Raw genomic sequence first — 20,027 nt, forward strand, 5'->3', positions numbered from 1 at the left:
ACTCCCCTCTGCTCCCCTCTGCTCCCCACTCCCCTCTGCTCCCCCCCCCTCTGCTCCCCACGCAGCCCGTTTAAGAAGTTCCCCCACATGTCGTCCTACCATCGCATGCTGGTCCACCGGGTGGCGGCCTACTTCGGCATGGAGCACAACGTGGACCAGACGGGCAAGGCTGTCATCATCAACAGAACCTCCGGCACGCGCATGTAAGATCCTCCTCTGTGTGTGTGTGTGTGTGTGTGTGTGTGTGTGTCGGAAGCCTGGGCCACGTGCATAAACTGACCATGAGTGGCCTAAGAATAGCTGGCAAGACAAAAAGCTAAAAGCCAAACAACTTGCCAAAATACGGTTCTGTTTCGGCTGTTATAGGCAGTTTGTCTGTGTGGAGAAGGAGGTGCCATGCATGTGTATCCTTAAGTGAACATGAACTGTCAACCCCGTTATATTTGTTTCCTTGTAAAATGTATTGTAATTTGTGGATTCAAATAAAGAAATCGAAATGTGTGTGTGTGTGTGCGCGCATGTGTGATTGTGTGTGTGCACACGCAATCGCATCCACAAAATGCACAATGGTCACGACATCAGGCAGAGAGTGTATCGGCGGAAGTGTCGGGCCGAACATCCGTCAGATGTATTCCCCCCCGGATACAATATTTTTTGACCTATCACAACACTTGTTTCATTCACGGAGAATGTAAACGGATTTGTAAAGCGCCAACGTCATTTCCTTGAGCGGTACGTCCACCGATACACTCTACGTCTACGGCGTAGGTCTCGCCCAGCGTGCATTTGACATGACCTAGAGACTAAAGGCCAATATATATTATGCTCCTTCCGACATCAGAATAAACGTCTGGTTCGGATAGGCTTTCATAAACCAGTCATTTCTTGTTCTTTCTGTTGTATGGAGCATAAATCTTGCCTCCTCTCGAGATACACACGACACCCCAGAGCCGTGGAATGGAGCATGTTTTGGGGCTTCAGAATAGCAGTACATGTATTAATAATGTCACCCGCTGTCTTCAGACCAGAGAAGCGTTTCCTGGACGAGGTCCAAGGGGAGAAGACGGAGGACATCCAGCAGTGGAAAGCCATCCTGAAGAGAAACAACAGCTCTGACGACCAGGTCTGTCCTCCCCACAACCCTCGGGGTGCATACTTAGTTTAGACTAGTCATTGGTTAGACATGGGTTAAGGTTAGGTTTAGGTGTGCTGCCCCCGTGGGAGGTTAGGTTTAGGGTGAGGGTTTGAGATAGGTTGTAGTTGTAGGACTAATGACTGGTCTAACCAATGACTAGTCTAAACCAAAAACTGTCTAAACTAAGTACTGCACCCCAACCCTCTTCCTCTGTTGGCTCTGTTCCACTACGAAGGATAGATAACCCAGAACATTATAGAACCTGTTGGCTCTGTTCCACTATGAAGGATAGATGACCCAGAACATTATAGAACCTGTTGGCTCTGTTCCACTACGAAGGATAGATGACCCAGAACATTATAGAACCTGTTGGCTCTGTTCCACTATGAAGGATAGATGACCCAGAACATTATAGAACCTGTTGGCTCTGTTCCACTACGAAGGATAGATGACCCAGAACATTATAGAACCTGTTGGCTCTGTTCCACTATGAAGGATAGATAACGCAGAAGCTTCTAGAACCTGTTGGCTCTGTTCCACTATGAAGGATAGATAACGCAGAAGATTCTAGAACCTGAAAGTTTCCAGAACCCACAAACTAACTTCGGCAATGTTTTTTGCCACGTGCTGGAAAAGCGGCTGGGCAACATGTTCACCTATCTCTACTAGCGACCGTAGTAGCGACCTAGTGGAAACATTTTTACCCATAAAATCCATAGTCTGAACGGCATAAAAACCATACTCTGAACGCCACAATGTGAAGTCGCATTGGCTACATACTCTGAACGCTGCAACGTGAAGTCGCATTGGCTGCATACTCTGAACGCTGCAACGTGAAGCCGTATTGGCTGCATACTCTGAACGATGCAACGTGAAGCCGTATTGGCTGCATACTCTGAACGCTGCAACGTGAAATCCGTCGTTTATATAATTTGATCAAAGATTGAATGTGAAGACATAGTGTAGTACAAATCCTGGTGTGATCTTCTTAAAAGTGGAAGGATCATAACACACGTCTAAGGTATTTTTTCCCCTGACTTTCTGTTGGTAAGGTTTTGACTCTTTCACATCAGTGCACGGCTGATTCAAGCCATGCATTTAGGGGTAAAAAGGTACCTTTGTACATATTTATTTTGGCGAGAAGTCTTCACTTTCTGGGGGCGAGTGGTCTTGGCGACTCGCCTCGGAAAGTGAAGACTTCTCGGCAAAAGGGGAAGATCACTCGCCAAAGGTGAAGTCCACTCGCTGAGGCGAGAAGTCCGGTATTCCTCTGAACGCTGCAACGTGAATTTGTGAGCTGAGGCAGAGGCTGCGACTCACAAACTGATTATAGATGTTCATAAACGAGAGTTGCTGCAGCTGGCAATTATGACGGAGTCATTCTTGTTTACGTATACATTTCCATTCTAACGCCATAAAAATATAACAAAATGGCTGATGTACAAGCTCCCTATACGTGTGCTCATACTTAGCTCTGCTATTTCTGCTATTTTAGAGTTAACTTTTTAAACTTTGACTCAGAGTTAGTTCCACCACCTCCTGAGCAGGTTCCAAATTAGGTTCTGAGGACGTACTGTGAAACCCAGCCGAAACAAAGCCAGAACCTGTGAAATCAAACCGTTTGGTGGCACTGCACGGTTCACTTAGTTCTTGTAGCAGAAAGGAGACATATCTATCTCTGTTGCGTCCTCTCTGGGTGGCGGGGCAAGTTATGTGCAGAGAATGTTAGAGAGGCAGGGGCTGAAATTCCCTAGGAGGGCACTTTTGGCAAAAAAGCTGAATCTATAAGCTCACACCGCATTGCGCTGCAACGTGTTGAGAGCTTGTAGATCAGCGATTTTCGGGACGCGACCCCCTCACCCTTTAGCTACTGGAGATGCAGCATGGATTTCTACACACAATCACAAATTATTCCAATCCAAAACGCTGCATCCAACTTTAGGAGAATTTGGAAATAAGCATTTATTTGATCATAGCATCGGGAGGAAACCACATTTTTGAGGGGTTATTTTGCATAAATCAGTGCTATTCAACACCCTTTACATCTGTGTGTTGTTTTGAAAATATTGAACCAGTGATCTACAAGCTTACAACACGTCGCAGTGTCACGTGTCGTAAGATGGTAGATCACCTATTTTGTAGCTTGTATAGAGCCTATTTTCTGATCCCATCCTGCTCCGTGTTTTCCTTCCAGCCGTCGCGACACCACCCGTCACTGTCTGAGATCAGGTCGAGCAAGTCCATGGAGGAGAGAGAGGAGGAGTACCAGAAAGTACGGAACAGAATCTTCAGCCAGGAGGTGAGAAGGGGGGGCGAGAGAGGGAGAGAAAGACAGAGAGAGAGAGGATTGGGGGGAGGGGGGGTTGATTGAGAGGGAGACTAATTTGTGTCCTCTTCCGTTGCAGACTGTCTGTACCCAGGAAAGCGCCCACGCAGAATCCAGGTAACCTTGTCTTGTAAATGTGCTCTCTCGCTTTGTCTGACTGCCTCCAATATGGCTCATTATTCCATTTAGAACAGAGTTCTGATGTGTGTGCGTGTGTGTGCCTGTTTGCGTGTGTGTGTGTGTGTGTGTGTGTGTGTGTGTGCACGTGCGTGCGTTTGCAGGGCTGTGGAAGAGTACAGTGCTCATGCAGAGACCCAGAGGAGAAGGCAGCTCTTCAGGTAGGCTGTCACCTCCATACATACATCATCTCAGCTTCTCAGGTGCGCTCCCTGGAGGGCCTTCTGGGAAACGCACGCAAACTCGCAAAAAGAGGACACGTCTAGGGCTGTGTTATTTAAGTCATCTTTTCTTTTCTCTCTTTTTTTTCTCTCTTCCAAGAACATATTGTCCTATTTTAAGTAATGATGATTTCAGACAAAAACATTTTAACCCATTCGCTGGCCTAGCTATAGCATCGGAACATTTTTAACTCAAATATCTGCTTTTGGGGGTCCCTGGAACGAAATATCTTTAGATGGGGGTCCGTGGCCAAGCCTGCCAGATTGTTGCCTCTCTTTTCTCATTTTCAAATGCTTCCGTCATATGGTCTGGACTTCATGACATTCATTTTCTTCTTTTTTTTAACTGAACTTTGAACATTCAGTGGATTTTCTGTGGTCTGGGGTTTTCTCTGTGTGTTCTGAAGCTTTTTTGAGCTGCAATGAAAACAGGCAAACAGGCCTCAACAGTGACATCTGCTGGCAAATTCTTATGTCATATATATATATATATGGAATTTGTGGACTCTTACCACATTGCACTTGTTTGAGCCAGAAAACTTTTTTTGGGTGCAATTGAACACCTTATAGAAAGCTCAGAACACCTTATAGAAAAATAAGATAAATTACAAAAACTTTATTTTTTTATTTTTTTTATGTCACAATCCCTTTAACAAGACAATAGTGTTGTTCCTCATTCCTCCTGCAGGGGGAGTCGTGACACCTCTGGCTCGGGCAGCAGCTGGACGGGCAGCAGACAGAGCAGCACGGAGACGGACTGTCGCCATGGCAACGAGGCCTGGCCCTGGAGCAGCACCGACTCCTCTGACTCCTCCTACCAGTGGACTAGCCCCGCCCCCATGCCCCGCCCCCCGCCTGCCAACCATCACAACAACAACAACAACAACTGGGGCGTGCCGCAGACTGCAGGTTCCCCACTTTTATGTTTGAATTCAGTACGAGTCGGAATCACAGTTAATAAGGTCCTTAAAATCACAGTTAATAAGGTCCTTAAAGTCACAGTTAATAAGGTCCTTAAAGTCACAGTTAATAAGGTCCTTAAAATCACAGTTAATAAGGTCCTTAAAACAAAAAACAAACTTAACTTTATCCCAGTGGTTCCCAAACAGTGGGTCGCGACTCGAGACCCATTTGTGGGTCATGGGCCAATTATTATGGGTCACGACTACGTATATATATATATACTGACTGTGTATGTGCATATATATATAAGTAGTGAAAATAGTGAACTACAAGCTCGCAACGCGGAGCGAAGCGTCATTTCTCATCCCGCTCTCTCTCTCTCTCTCTCTCTCTCTCTCAGGCTCTATCTCTCTCTACAGAGTGCCTCCCCCCACCTGTGCTCGCCCCCCCTCTCCTCCCATCCTGGAGGAGGCCGCCGCCCCCCCCGCCTCCTCTAGCTCCTCCTACATCATGGAGAACGGCATCCCGCCCGGAAGCATACTGATCAACCCACACACTGGTACGTCTGACACACACACACACACACAAGCATACTGGTCAACCCACACACTGGTACGTCTGACACACATGCACGTGCGCACACGCACACACACACACGCACACACACACACACACACACACACACACACACACACACACACACACCACATTTCCTATAACTTCCCAGTCCTTAGCCCAAATCGACCTTTCACCTCTCAGGTCAGCCCTTCCTGAACCCCGATGGGACGCCCGTCGTCTACAACCCACCTGACAGCCAGCAGCAAATCAGGAGCCTGCCCCAGCCACAGGCCCCGCCCCCGCAGCCACAGCAAGTTCAACAGGTACTACGGTCGAGAGTGTATAGGGTTAAAGAGTGTGAAATCTGCCCGCGGCGATTTCGTTTTTGCAATGGCAGATGTGTCTGGTTTCCAGGCTACACTCACAGATGTGTCTGGTTTCCAGGCTACACTCACAGATGTGTCTGGCTTCCAGGCTACACTCACAGATGTGTCTGGTTTCCAGGCTACACTCACAGATGTGTCTAGTTTCCAGGCTACACTCACAGATGTGCCTGGTTTCCAGGCTACACTCACAGATGTGTCTGGTTTCCAGGCTACACTCACAGATGTGTCTAGTTTCCAGGCTACACTCACAGATGTGCCTGGTTTCCAGGCTACACTCACAGATGTGTCTGGTTTCCAGGCTACACTCACAGATGTGTCTAGTTTCCAGGCTACACTCACAGATGTGCCTGGTTTCCAGGCTACACTCACAGATGTGTCTAGTTTCCAGGCTACACTCACAGATGTGTCTAGTTTCCAGGCTACACTCACAGATGTGTCTAGTTTCCAGGCTACACTCACAGATGTGTCTGGTTTCCAGGCTACACTCACAGATGTGCCTGGTTTCCAGGCTACACTCACAGATGTGTCTAGTTTCCAGGCTACACTCACAGATGTGTCTCGTTTCCAGGCTACACTCACAGATGTGTCTGGTTTCCAGGCTACACTCACAGATGTGCCTGGTTTCCAGGCTACACTCACAGATGTGTCTAGTTTCCAGGCTACACTCACAGATGTGCCTGGTTTCCAGGCTACACTCACAGATGTGTCTAGTTTCCAGGCTACACTCACAGATGTGCCTGGTTTCCAGGCTACACTCACAGATGTGCCTGGTTTCCAGGCTACACTCACAGATGTGCCTGGTTTCCAGACTACACTCACAGATGTGTCTAGTTTCCAGACTACACTCACAGATGTGTCTAGTTTCCAGACTACACTCACAGATGTGTCTAGTTTCCAGACTACACTCACAGATGTGTCTAGTTTCCAGACTACACTCACAGATGTGTCTAGTTTCCAGACTACACTCACAGATGTGTCTAGTTTCCAGACTACACTCACAGATGTGTCTAGTTTCCAGACTACACTCACAGATGTGTCTAGTTTCCAGACTACACTCACAGATGTGTCTAGTTTCCAGACTACACTCACAGATGTGTCTAGTTTCCAGACTACACTCACAGATGTGTCTAGTTTCCAGACTACACTCACAGATGTGTCTAGTTTCCAGACTACACTCACAGATGTGTCTAGTTTCCAGACTACACTCACAGATGTGTCTAGTTTCCAGACTACACTCACAGATGTGTCTAGTTTCCAGACTACACTCACAGATGTGTCTAGTTTCCAGACTACACTCACAGATGTGTCTAGTTTCCAGACTACACTCACAGATGTGTCTAGTTTCCAGACTACACTCACAGATGTGTCTAGTTTCCAGACTACACTCACAGATGTGTCTGGTTTCCAGGCTACACTCACAGATGTGTCTGGTTTCCAGGCTACACTCACAGATGTGTCTAGTTTCCAGACTACACTCACAGATGTGTCTAGTTTCCAGACTACACTCACAGATGTGTCTAGTTTCCAGACTACACTCACAGATGTGTCTAGTTTCCAGACTACACTCACAGATGTGTCTAGTTTCCAGACTACACTCACAGATGTGTCTAGTTTCCAGACTACACTCACAGATGTGTCTAGTTTCCAGACTACACTCACAGATGTGTCTAGTTTCCAGACTACACTCACAGATGTGTCTAGTTTCCAGACTACACTCACAGATGTGTCTAGTTTCCAGACTACACTCACAGATGTGTCTAGTTTCCAGACTACACTCACAGATGTGTCTAGTTTCCAGACTACACTCACAGATGTGTCTAGTTTCCAGACTACACTCACAGATGTGTCTAGTTTCCAGACTACACTCACAGATGTGTCTAGTTTCCAGACTACACTCACAGATGTGTCTAGTTTCCAGACTACACTCACAGATGTGTCTAGTTTCCAGACTACACTCACAGATGTGTCTAGTTTCCAGACTACACTCACAGATGTGTCTAGTTTCCAGACTACACTCACAGATGTGTCTAGTTTCCAGACTACACTCACAGATGTGTCTAGTTTCCAGACTACACTCACAGATGTGTCTAGTTTCCAGACTACACTCACAGATGTGTCTAGTTTCCAGACTACACTCACAGATGTGTCTAGTTTCCAGACTACACTCACAGATGTGTCTAGTTTCCAGACTACACTCACAGATGTGTCTAGTTTCCAGACTACACTCACAGATGTGTCTAGTTTCCAGACTACACTCACAGATGTGTCTAGTTTCCAGACTACACTCACAGATGTGTCTAGTTTCCAGACTACACTCACAGATGTGTCTAGTTTCCAGACTACACTCACAGATGTGTCTAGTTTCCAGACTACACTCACAGATGTGTCTAGTTTCCAGACTACACTCACAGATGTGTCTAGTTTCCAGACTACACTCACAGATGTGTCTAGTTTCCAGACTACACTCACAGATGTGTCTAGTTTCCAGACTACACTCACAGATGTGTCTAGTTTCCAGACTACACTCACAGATGTGTCTAGTTTCCAGACTACACTCACAGATGTGTCTAGTTTCCAGACTACACTCACAGATGTGTCTAGTTTCCAGACTACACTCACAGATGTGTCTAGTTTCCAGACTACACTCACAGATGTGTCTAGTTTCCAGACTACACTCACAGATGTGTCTAGTTTCCAGACTACACTCCCCCAGCATTAGTACTCTGAGGAAAACCTTCTATTAGCAGGAAACGGCAGATCAATCGTCTACTTTCAGCCAGGATATTTAATGTAGAGCGACCACAGACCACAGAAGCCTTACTGGTGTTGATCCTTGAGGGACTCCGCTCAACAGGGTTTAAGGGGTTAACGGCGGCCACCTGGGAACCAGAAGGTGACCCGCGGGTCATGTCCCGACCCGGGCACGACCCTCGACCCCTGACTGCCCCCCCACGGGTGTCTGTGCTGTATTAATAGGCACCGCTGCTCCTAATAGTTTAGGACGTAGGTCGTATACGTGCCAATGTACAGTGACAAATACTCCCCACAACATCGTGTCACGAGCTGGGGACACTGCAATAAGAGCTGTCAAACACTCTGTCAACTACGAGCTGGGGACACTGCAATAAGAGCTGTCAAACACTCTGTCAACTACGAGCTGGGGACACTGCAATAAGAGCTGTCAAACACTCTGTCAACTACGAGCTGGGGACACTGCAATAAGAGCTGTCAAACACTCTGTCAACTACGAGCTGGGGACACTGCAATAAGAGCTGTCAAACACTCTGTCAACTACATGATGTACAGCAGTGGTTTTCAACCAGTGGTCCAGGGACCACCAGTGGTCCTTGAGGAGGTTCCAGGTGGTCCCCAGCTCAATGACAGAGAGTTGGTAACCAAATGGACCCCCTTATAGATCTTTTAACTCTTGAGAGTGTAAAATGAAACGGTTTCCATTTTACGCTCTCAAGAGGCGCATTATTGTAAAACATCTTGTATTTGGGATTTGGCTACTTCATTTACAGGAAGTCTACACAATTAGAGAATGTAGAAGAATTGTTTTTTCAAATGTTTGCTTTGTTATTTCTCCTATATGGTACCACATCAATATACACCATAGAAGTGTGGATAAAATTGTATCCAATGACAAGAAAAGAACATATTCTTTGGTTTTGAGTCTGAGAGGCTAAATGTCCGAGGCTCAAATGCCGAAAAAATAATGGACCTTGATATGAAAAGAGTTGATAACCACTGAAGTAAAGTAAAGGAGGACGCTGCGCTCAAAACTCGCCTTTGACTTCAACAAATAGTGTAAAAAAGATATGCTTATGGACAATTCTGCAAAATAGACCCCATTTTGAAGAAGAAAAAGAACGGTAGTCGGTATCTTTGTATCTTCATGTGGCCAATGAAATTGAACGGTAGCCTGTGTATCTTTGTATCTTCATGTGGCCGCATGCTTCCATTGAAAATGAACGGTAGCCTGGAGCTTTGCATCTGCTATAGTGTGAACGCAGAATGAATGCCAGTCACTCACAGCTGCCCGTCTTTTTGTGCCGTTTTGTGTGTGTGCGCTCGCTCGCGCGTGCGTGTGTGTGTCAGGTGGTGCAGTACTCGCCTGTGTCGTATGCCGCTCAGCAGATGTTGCCGGTGGCTCCAGCGCAGCCTACAGCCTACATGCCTTCTACGCAGGTATGTGGCTATCAAACACCTGAAATGGCTCCTAATCGGCTTTCATAATTCTTTATACACTTTTATCTGTATAATATCATGAATCTCTCTCTCTCTCATATTGTATATATTTTTCAGTACAATATAAGTATAAGTAGCCTATTTTAATTAGGGATGTCCCCATCACGTTTTTTTGTATCTCCCGAGACTGATTTTTCCTGATCCGATATTTATATTTTCATAGAACACTTGTGCCTTTACTGCCTTATCACAATAGTACAATATCCAAAATGACAGCCAATATCCAGTCTAATATCATGATATGGATATAATAATAATAAAGAGAGATGAGACGAGGTAGCGCGAGGTAGTAATGGAAAATTAATAAATTATACCTCCTGGGTTTTGGGGGAGAAATGGAAGGCGGGGGCTTTTCAGAATAAAATCTGCCTCATCTGTTGTTTCACTCTAGCGCCTTTTATTCTGAAAGATTCCTGGTTTTATTAACTGCTATAACGTCTCTGGCCAGCAGGTGGACGAGCTCTCCTCCCAGTTCAATCACATGGCGGTGAGCTGTCAATCAACGGGAGAGGCTCCGCCCCTGTACCCGCCCCCTGCTCAGGGTTACGTCTACGCAGCTCCGCCCCCTCCCAACCCCCCCGCCTACTGCCAGCCCTCACCACAGGTACACTCATGCACGACACGCTCCCGCGTACCGTACGCACTGTCTCACTTCTTGGCTGACCTAGTCCTAGTCCTAGGACTAGGATTTGCTGCCCTTCACTGATTTATCCCATTCTGACCTGAGATCAGATTCTAAAAATGTCTTCTAAAAATGTCTTCTACATCCTGACAGTTCAATCTACAAGCTCGTAGCTTGTAGATCTGCTATTTTTCAATAGCTAAAGCATAACATAATGCTAACACCAAAAGGGGTTTCCGCCCAAAATGGGTTATTGTGACAGCTTTAACTGATTAGGACACTGGCTCTTCATTTGTCTCTCAGGGGTTTGTATTTGACATGGAAAGCAAAGTTACACAGTGTGGTCTTGAGACTCGACTTGGGAGTCGGGACTCGACTCGCATCACAAATCTGATGATGATGACTCTTACTTGATCAAATAAAAGAAAAATACTTGGACTCAACTTGGACTTCAACACCAACGATTTTGACTTTTGATGCTTATGTTTGACGTCGTGGCGTGATCAAGTAGGACGTTAAATAAAACACAATAAAAGTTTGAATATGGACTAGATAAGAGGTTTCTGCCCGACAACAGTGCCACAATGACCTGTACAGAACAGAACAGAACAGAGGCAGGCAGGTTGATCCTGGTTGACACATTAAAGATTAAAGTTCTCAGTCGCCACGACTGATTCCATAGAAGCCAAGCGTGTCTTCTGTGAAAGCACGCTGCGCACCGAAAACAGCAGATCTACAAGCTATGAGTATTTTTGAAGTGATCAAACAAGCAATACATTTTATTAAGTTTAGAAGCATCTTCCAGAAACATGAATGGTCTCAGAAATGTCATGATTTCTTCCGCTGGTCGGCCCTAAAACATCATATTGTTTTTGGTCTTGCAGATGCCTGTGTATTATTACTCCACCCAGTACCCTGCTGCCTCACAGACCTGCAGACCTGCCTCACCTAACCAGCACTTGCACAGCCAAGCAGCGCCACCTACAGGTAACCACAAATAAATATTATTACCTCCGACGCAGTACGTATTTGTGTATGCGTGTGTGTATTTCTGGCAGTAGGGAGGGGGGCCGTTACACTGTCAGAGATGTTAGTCTGAGGGTCTCACAGTGAACCGGTCTCTTTGCCTACTGCTCCTGCTCATCACAGAAACCAACGAGAGCTGCCGTATACAGTATATAGTATACAATATACAGTATACCGCATCCAACCGGAGATGTGTAATGAATATACAATGCAGTAGAGTAGACTGAGATGAGTCTCACTTTGTGACTTGTTGTAATCTTGTAGATCTGCTATTATTGTATGCCAATTTAACTCGGACGGGTGGCTGTACTTTGAGGAACTCAAAGTACAACTTACAATTCCAATTTAGGCACTTGATCTGTTGCTCCTTCACTTGGAAAGGAGTCCACTACGGAGGTTCGGGAGGTAGGGATGCCTCCCGAGCGTCTCCCTAGGGAGGTCCTCGCTGTAAGTACGTTCCACTACCAAGGCAAACCAAGGTCCAGATGTGGGGGGGTTATATTATATCTCCACTCTGGCCTTTGGAACGCCTCAGGATTCCCCATGAGGAAGTGGCTGCTGTTGCTCGGGAAAGGGGAAGTCTGGTGCTCTCTGCTGAAACTGTTGCCCCCACGACCCGACTCCAGATGAGCGGTTGAAGATGGATGGAACTTTGTCCGCAATTCATGGCCCAGTGTGTGTGTGTGTGTGTGTGTGTGTGTGTGTGTGTGTGTGTGTGTGTGTGTGTGTGTGTGTGTGTTAAACGGCTTGCAAAATTCTGTGCAATCTCTTCCACTATCGGTAGCCACCAAATATGGCGAAGACGCTGTTACTTGTACCCCTGAAGGGTGTGTACATGTGTGGGTATTTGTCCAGGATTTTCTGATTGCACTCTGTACAGCACTGTGTAAATATTTGTGTCCTTGTATTGTATGTGGACATAAATAAATGATTAAAATCTGTGTGTGTGTCAGGTTACCTGGGAGTCCAGGGCTCCCAGAGCCAAGGCCAGGCTGTGCTGCAGAGCTACCCATCCATGGCGACCCATCAGTGTGGAACCGTCCAGGTAGGCCACGTCGTTCATTCCAGGTTTATCAGAGCCAGAGTAAGACAGAGTTACGACAACTCCCTTCACTTTATGGGGCTTCAGTCCAATGGCGGCTCTTCTACATAGACTTCCATTGGTTTGTCCCTATTTGAAGGCTTCAAATCGGGTCTATGGGCTCGCACGAGTACATGAACCACGTGACCGGGCTGTTTTCTGCCCCCTCAATGTCGCAACTCTGTCTATACTCTAGTCTATGGCTCTGATTAGAGCTAACTGAAACTAACAAAAACTAGAGCGAACTGAAATGAAAATAAAATAAACGAGACCCTACAAAACGATGATTACTAACTGAGACGGTTTTGACTGAAATAACTAAAATCATAGAGGAAATGTATTTTTCTTTGTTTCTTTTTTTCCCCGTCTTTGTAAAAGAAATTCAACAATAGAACAATGCATATTTTCTGCCCTTGAATCTTGTCTAATCCATTATTATAATTAAAACTAATCGAAAACTAATGGAAATTAGTCTCATCAGCTCCCATTCTGTCTGTTTAATGAACACCCCCAATTGCGGGCTGCTGGGATCTGAGGCTGTCGTGTAGTACGTTTGACTTGTTGCATGCGCCTTTATTTTTTGCGGTCACTCGTCCACGAGACAGAATTTACAAATCGCCTCATCTGCATTTTTTCGAGACCTCTGTCAACATTGGGCCCGAGGGCAGAGTGCTGCCATGCCTGAACTTTTATTATTAACTTTTAAATCCTCCGCCATAAATAAGCCCGTAAGTAGCCCTTGGGAAACAACAGCCCCCCCCCGAGGGGTCAGGAGCCTAGCTCCTGTTTCTGTAGCGGGAGGAAGCTTCATGTACAAGACGAGTTCACCCCCTGTGGCAGAGGAGGCTGAAAAACTGCCAGATAACATAATAGTCTGGGTGCCGGATCAAAAACGGTGATAGTTCAAGAATAAAATGAGTCCGCACAGCAATTTCTGCTCCCAGATAATAATGAATAATAATGAATTGCATTTTTATAGCGCTTTTCCAAGTGCTCTAAGCGCTTTACAATGGTTCATTCATTCATACATTGGTAGGTGAAGAGGCGAACAGTCGACGGCAGCGTCCTCACTTCCCACATTCACACACCAAGGTGACAAGCTCACACCGACCGACTCATTGGAGGCAATGTAGGGTTCAGTGTCTTGCCCAAGGACACTTCGATGTGGACAGGAGGAGCCGTTACTTCAAGTGGTAATGTTTCGAGCCAAAGCTCTTCCTCAGACTCCCAGGTCTAAATGAAGAGCTTCGGCTCCAAACATTACCGCTTGAAGTAAAGATATATCTGGGAGCAGAAATTGGTGTGCGGACTCTTTTTTTTAATTATTGAACAAGTACACCCCGTGGACATGGAGCTAGCGTGTCAGTATAGTGACAGCCCCAATCCAACCCTTGATGACGGCGAGTGCCAAGCAGAGAGGCATTGGTAATGGGCACCATTTTCATAGTCTTCGGTATTATGACTCACCGGGGATTCATTGAACCTCGACCTTCCATTCCCAGGGCGGGCGGGCGGCTCGCTCTAAAACACAAGGCCGCGGAGCTGGCTTATCCTCCCGCTGCCTTGTCACGGTAATCACCTCAAAGGTTTGGTAAACATCTCCTGACTGACGTGCATGTTATTTGACACCAGAAGACCGCCTGGCATGGCATGGCATGGCATGCCTCAGGGCTCTCTGACTGGGACCCCAACTCTTTTTACACTGACTTGGTCGCTGGTCTGTGATCATCCCTAATGTCACGCTCAGTATTATCTATAATGTCATCCCTGGAGTAATATACTGTAATGTGCGCTTTTGTTTTGTCGTGACTCGGGAGTAAAACGAGTTGATAATACACTTTAACCCATCGCTATTCTGGGCATCGTGTCAAAGCGTAGCTGAGTGGGTATAGAGGCCACCTGGGAATGGGAAGCCCCCCGCCCCCCCCCACACCCATAACCCATAACCCCTAACTGCTCCCCAGGGCACTGTATTAATAGCACCCACTGCTCCTAATAGTTAGGATGGTTAAAAGCAGAGGACAAATTGTACATACAGTATGTGTAAATGTACTGTGATGAATACCCCCAGCCACAAGTTAAAGGGGACTCATTTTAAATTATTGATGTTATTATTATTTTTATGGGCTACATAACTTTTGAAAATAGGCGTTAATCTGCATTAACCCATTTTGAACAGGAACCCCTTTTGATGTTATACTTTAGCTATTGAAAAATGTATATTATTTCAGAGCGAACGTTTTTAACTCAAATCTTTGCTTCTGGGGGTGTCCCTCCCTGGAACGACATATTTTCAGGTGGGGGGTTGGCGGCCAATTACACATACATTTTAGGTCCTTGACATGAAATATAGAGGCACCACTGATACAGAAACATAAAGTTTTTCAGAAAAACAAATACATTTTATAAATTTCGACGTCAGGTCTAAATGGGTTAAGATGTGTATTATTTACAGAGCGTCTGCTAAATGCCTACATTGTCATATATTTTTTAATGGTGTCTCATTGTCTTTGTGTCCCTCTCTCTCTCTCTCTCTCTCCAGACGATGCCTACAGTGGGTGGAGAGGCGGGGTACTGCTGCGTGGCCCAGGTGGGACCCCCTCCGTCCCACCACTGTAGCAGCCAGCCCTGGACCGCCCAGTACTGACCCACAATGCACCACTGTTTGTACCGACTAGAGATGGACCCCTATACCAGTGTTTCCTTCCCCCGTTACCGATTCCCATAACTTGCCTGTCAGTCGATACCGAGTAGCACCGATCCGATACCAGTGTGTAATAAAAAGATCTAGGACAAAATGGTTCTCAAACTGAGATCCGGGGGTTCCTTGAGTGGGTTCCAAATGGACCCTTACAGGTCTGTAACTCTGTACAAGTGTACAAATGGAACCAAATGGACCCATGGTGGTCATGGAAATCAGTAAATATAGTCAATAGAACCACAGATCTATATAGGAATAAATAAATACATTAAGAGTGTATATAGTACAGTAAGAGTGTAAAAACATCAACTGAAACATTCAAAATTTTACAATATCGTCATATGATGAATGACGTGGTGTGTAGACTGGCGTACTCGCCGATACCGACGCCACCATTTTAGGCACTATCGGCAGCTTCTCTAATCCTGGTATCGGAACGACTTTTAACTAGTACTGATCACCTGCTGACGGATGGATTGATCCAATGTTGTTTCTGCAAACACCTGTGTACGCACGCACACACACGCACCCACACACACACACACACACACACACACACACACCTCGGTATATATATCATATATCTGTGTCAACCGCACACAAACACGCATCCACGTTACAGTAACACATGCATGTGCGCGCACGCACACAGACACACACTCCGCGCACACGCACGTCATCATCCCCGCGTCAGTGTCGTTGTTACCAAAGCTAAATATAGTATTTATCAGAGCTGCTGTAACTGAATGCATTATTTATATTCACCAAGATAGTTTTATATTGATATTAAAATATATTATATTCTGTTTTATTGAAATTAAATGTGTGAAAAGGATTTATACACAGCCTGTGTTTGTGTTGTTTTTTAATTATGATTTGCTATCATGTTTGTACACACAGTTTTCTCCCAGATGACAATGATAACGGTCTCTGGATGCAGGCTTGAAGCTGTACTGTTTGAATACCGTCTCTGTCGGGTCGGTCCGGGTCGGTGGAGACCAAATGATGTCCAAAACTAACGGGATTCAAATTCAAAAGCATCGAAAGTAGCAGATCTACAAGCCTAAAACACAGTGCTTTGCGCTGTGTTCCTGCACTTGTGGATCTGCTGCTTTAGACGCTTTGGTGTGACGCTGTAGTGCAGTGGTTCTCAACCAGTGGTCCTTGAGGGGGTTCCAGGTGGTCCCCAGTTTAATGATGGAGAGTTGGTAACCAAATAGATACTTATTAGAACTTTAACTCCTGAGAGCGTAAAAATGAAAGAGTTCAATTATTGTTAAACATCTGAATTACTTAAGTTTATATTTGCAAGACGTCTACAGAATTAGAGAATGTGATTTTGATCAGCGTTTGCCTGTTATCTCTCCTAATGGTACCAACATCAATACAGCATGGAATTGTGGACACAATCTTATCCAACAAAATCTTAAGTCTTGGGTCTGAGAGGCTAAATGTCATCAAATGCTGGTCTGTGGCTGTGGCCGATCGTTATTTCCGCAATTTCGCAATTAAAAAAAAAAAATCAAAATTCAAAATTCCGCAATTTCCGCAATTTTTTAAAAAATTCTAAAAATGATCGGCTATAACCCATCGTTTTTTCGCAATTTGCTAATGTTTCCCATCCTTTCCGGTAAATACAACACATTTAGTAGGGCACTGCAGGGAGTTGAACCCCGTTCCGGTAAACCAGAAGTCCGACACCAGTGCCTTAGTTTTTGTGTTCATGAAGAATATTGGATCCCATAATTATACAATGTTGCAATGCCTTGTGTCAATTCACTCAATTGTGTAATTTACATACAGGCTACAGACAGTCAGACCTATTTTTGTTTATCAGCTGTGATCAGCTGCTACCTGGGTGTCGGCCTTCTCAGGGGGAGAAGCAGCCGAAATCCGGTGGCCATCGGCATGACAAAAGGGGTCTGTTGACAGAGTGGTTGATCAAAGGCTTTGCTGTTAATAATATGCACTACATGTCGACCCCCAAGACCAATGTGAAATGCTTAAAAGATCTGGAAAATGAAATAAATAAATAAAAATCTGAATGAAGTTATCTTTAATTACATTATTATAAGTAATACTATTAGAGTTGTACTATTACTCGAACGAAAATAAAAGCTTGGGGGGGGGGGGGGGGGAGATGCAATGCAAATGAAAGACATATACTGTGTATCCCTATTCCCTGACATAATTTTATAGCTAAACGGACAGAATTCTATTTTATTTGAATGATGAAACCCAGCTGCCATTAATAGTTGGAAATGGAAATGGAAATGGAAATTGCGGAAATGGAAATTGTAATTGCGGAAATGGTGGAAATGGAAATTGCAGAAATTGCAGAAATTGCGGAAATGCGGAAATGGAAATTGCGGAAATTGCGGAAATGGTAATTGCGGAAATGGTGGAAATGGAAATTGCGGAAATGGAAATTGAGGAAATTGCGGAAATGGTAATTGCGGAAATTGCGGAAATTGCTCTTCACTTATAGCTATCTATTTTCAGGTAGATTGTTTTATTTTACTCAGTCAGCCATATCACTACTCATTTTTTTTCATGAAAAAGGTCATAGCTGGGTAATCTATTTTCAGGCAAATTGTGTTTATTGTATTTTATTTTACGGGGCGAAATTCTAGTTATTATTTTTAAATAATGGGCCTCCATATGAAAACGGTTGAAAACCACTGCTCTAGTGTGATCAAGTAGGGCGTTCATTTACACAAGATATTCAATGCTGTGTTCGGCCTGCAATAGTAGCCTCTCATTGTGGGTTTCCCCCCGTGATGCCACTGAGGAAATTAAAACCACTTTGAACCCCCCCCCCTGTGTCCCTATTTTGGGGGATGTCATTATCGCCTGACAAGCTCTGACTTGTACTCTCGCTGTACGACGAAGTACAACAAAGGCTTAAGTGGTTAAAAAAGAATATGTCAACGTTTTGGGGAATGGAGGAGGTGGTTTTACATCGGAGCAGCTGAGCTGCCATGAGTCTAGACAAGTTATAATACTTGCAGAGGGAGGGCTATAACATCTGCTGTGGTGTTGAAGATCATATTCATCAGACAGATGTGGTTCTCCTCGTCCATTTACAATATAGACGATGCAGACAACCTGGATTCTCGTATCAAGGTTCATTATTTATTTAGATATTTGATTTGAGCCATGGACGGACCACCATTTGATGACATTTAGACCTCTCAGACCCAATATACGTACAGTACAATACAGCAATTCCATGCTGTATTGTTGTTGGTACGATTAGGAGAGATAGTTTAACTCTTGAGAGCGTAAAATGATCTTACACTCATCTTACGCGCAAGAGTTGAACCACCTGGAACCCCTTCAAGGACCACTGGTGGTCCCCGGACCACTGGTGGTCCCCGGACCACTGGTTGAAACCACTGCAATACAGAGTATGCACATGCATCACCTTTTCCACCCCGAGACACGCCCCCCTCATCTAGACTGAGTGGCAAAACATTGAGCAGCATTGAGGAGCAATGGAGTTTTGAAGCGCTCCTTGGAAACCACTCAACGGTCCTGTTGTACCACCCGTTTCTAAATTGCACATGATGCAGGAGGCAGCAGGACGTTGCCTTAAAGAAAATAAGCGCTTCCAAACTCTGACTCTGTAAAATAATCACCTGCATGGAATGTCTTGTCAGAAAGTAGCTCATAACATGTAGGCCTATAGCCCTAAAGTGGATTTTTATGAAGCAAAAGCAGATAGAGGATAATTCAAGCTTTCAACAGTACACCTGGTCTGCAATGTTGGTGAGTTTAACGTTGTTTAATGCAATCAGATAGGACTAATGTTTGGATGGGCTGTCAAGGCCAGAAAGTTGATGTTTTTATGACACTCAGAACTTTGAGGTAAACACAAGGTACATCAAATGCATATAATCTGTCTACATAACATGCTATCCCAATTACATTTTAATTGTTGTCAACTTGTCATCATGTAAGTCCAGGTTAACAACTGCAGAACAATAATTGGCCTCACTATCAACATCAAAACCGTCCATGTGGAATTGTAGGTTACACATGTTGCAGAGAAAAGACGCTTACATATCACTCAAATAATTTAGGCTCTGTGCACAGCAGCCATATTGGAAAGAAATTTCTTTGCAAACCTTGCTTCCTTCACAGGTCTGACCAATTATACTAATTATAAGGCCATGTTTCATTTAGTGTAGCACAGTGGTAAGTTGGTAACTAAAGGGGTCCCTCAAAGAATCATGCCTGATGGGGTATGGACCAGAGCTAACCTGAATCACACTTTGAGACCCACTGGTGTAGCCAGAGTGTTTCCAGTGGGCCAACATGCACAATATCAACACCCTGACTGTTTGAATGTGCTGTAGCCTATGAGCCCATAAAGCCATATGTCATCCACTCATCCACCAACCTGGTAGTGTAGGCGCTACAGTAGTACCATCGGCAAATACTAGTAGCCTAGTCTCGAGAGACTAGTACTACTAGTACTACTCATCCATCCACAACGTAGTTTTACAAGGGAGCCTCAAGGCAAAAAAAAAAAAGCAAACGCCACTGCTGCCCTCTTGAGGATATATCAACAACAGAAGGCATTATGTAGGCCACTATGCTGCCTATAGTATAGCTTATAGTTTATACATAGGCCT

At 45.0% G+C, this 20,027-nt stretch overlaps 1 protein-coding gene across 4 annotated transcripts in view; it reads left to right on the forward strand.

Moving 5' to 3' along the window:
• arpp21 (cAMP-regulated phosphoprotein, 21) overlaps nt 1-16,232 on the forward strand; it is a 28,052-nt gene extending 11,820 nt beyond the window's left edge. For 2 of the 4 annotated variants that reach the window (XM_080787503.1, XM_080787502.1), the window contains exons 8-20: nt 66-203; nt 1,024-1,123; nt 3,330-3,434; nt 3,541-3,578; nt 3,743-3,799; nt 4,524-4,768; nt 5,163-5,321; nt 5,522-5,643; nt 9,808-9,897; nt 10,406-10,561; nt 11,464-11,566; nt 12,559-12,650; nt 15,229-16,232. In XM_080787503.1, the coding sequence (XP_080643629.1) occupies nt 66-203; nt 1,024-1,123; nt 3,330-3,434; nt 3,541-3,578; nt 3,743-3,799; nt 4,524-4,768; nt 5,163-5,321; nt 5,522-5,643; nt 9,808-9,897; nt 10,406-10,561; nt 11,464-11,566; nt 12,559-12,650; nt 15,229-15,333 (1,510 nt within the window). In that variant the 3' untranslated portion in view covers nt 15,334-16,232. The remainder of the gene's footprint in view (nt 1-65; nt 204-1,023; nt 1,124-3,329; nt 3,435-3,540; nt 3,579-3,742; nt 3,800-4,523; nt 4,769-5,162; nt 5,322-5,521; nt 5,644-9,807; nt 9,898-10,405; nt 10,562-11,463; nt 11,567-12,558; nt 12,651-15,228) is intronic. The other 2 variants (XM_080787504.1, XM_080787505.1) reach the window with 2 other exon arrangements.
• The last annotated feature ends 3,795 nt before the right edge of the window (nt 16,233-20,027 follow it).

The sequence above is a fragment of the Protomyctophum bolini genome (genome assembly GCF_963924005.1).
Source record: "Protomyctophum bolini genome assembly, chromosome: 17".
NCBI classification, from domain to species: Eukaryota; Metazoa; Chordata; class Actinopteri; order Myctophiformes; family Myctophidae; genus Protomyctophum; species Protomyctophum bolini.